Source organism: Austrofundulus limnaeus, unplaced genomic scaffold, assembly GCF_001266775.1.
Source record: "Austrofundulus limnaeus strain Quisiro unplaced genomic scaffold, Austrofundulus_limnaeus-1.0 Scaffold1482, whole genome shotgun sequence".
In the NCBI taxonomy this organism is placed as follows: domain Eukaryota; kingdom Metazoa; phylum Chordata; class Actinopteri; order Cyprinodontiformes; family Rivulidae; genus Austrofundulus; species Austrofundulus limnaeus.
The window spans coordinates 52,320-53,332 of NW_013953884.1; the positions used below are offsets into that span (position 1 = coordinate 52,320).

The 1,013-nt window shown below is 35.2% G+C and overlaps 1 protein-coding gene across 3 annotated transcripts in view; it reads right to left on the minus strand.

Annotated features, from left to right (window-relative positions):
* Positions 1-570, minus strand: part of map3k7 (mitogen-activated protein kinase kinase kinase 7) — a gene marked incomplete at its 5' end in the record, with an annotated part of 48,226 nt that extends 47,656 nt beyond the window's left edge. For all 3 annotated transcript variants that reach the window (XM_014032570.1, XM_014032571.1, XM_014032569.1), the window contains 2 exon segments: positions 377-422; positions 505-570. In XM_014032570.1, coding sequence (XP_013888024.1) covers positions 377-422; positions 505-570 — 112 coding nt within the window.
* Positions 571-1,013: the final 443 nt, after the last annotated feature.

Consider the following 1,013-nt stretch of genomic DNA (forward strand, 5'->3'; position numbering starts at 1 on the left):
CAACAATACTGTTTAAGCTGTCATGGTACTAATAGTACTGTTAGTTTTACAGTACTGATGTGTTACTTTTGTTATTTTTACAGTGTTTTAACTTTGGAATATAAAAAGATATCTACTAGAAATCACAGTAGCCAATAAATTTTGACTCAAAGGAGATCTCGTCTTTAATCCAGACAAAAAATACAAAATTGCTTTGAATTACTCTTTGCTGGAAAGAATAAAACCTACTGAGAATGCCTTTGTCATGCTAACATCTCTGTGTTATTATTGCAATTACTGCATGTGTGCATAGCTGTTTCAACAAAAGCAAACTGGAAGACAGGCCAACACCTGCAATATAAAATCAATGATAATCTAGGAAAACATCTGGACTCACCATTGTACAGTGATCCACCTTCTGCATATTCCATCACAAGGCAGACCTGAAGGACAAACATGGCCATAAAATAATCTTTACAAAACATGGAGTGAAATTGTAGCTGTTGCATAAGCGTCCTAACTTACCGGACTTTTACACGAACCATACAACTTCACAATGTTTGGATGGTTTACACGGGAAAGCTGTCTGAGCTGCATGAAAAAAGAAAAGAAAAAGAGAGCAGGACATCCAATTTAATCATCTCAGCTCAGACACAACATTATGAGACATGTTCAGATTATCCATTATCCAAGCCATTTTTAGTGGTGTTTGAAATGTGTATTGCATTTTATTCTTCTCCTATAAAGTGTCCTAGAAACTGGGTACATGGTTTACTCTAAGTAGTGCTCAGAAGTTGTGCAAGACCATAATCCAATGTGACCTTAGCTGACAGAGCAGGCTAACAAAAAAAAGGGATACAGAAAGTACACCTGAGCAGCATGGCTCATGGAGCAGTTTGTGATTTAGTAGTTTAAAATTAAATATAAAAATTATCTAAAACTTACAAAAAATTAAATAATGGGCTTCATGCAAGAACATGTTCGTATTCTTATCCTAAATTTCTCTTCCTTTTGTTCGTACAAAGGGTTCGTAC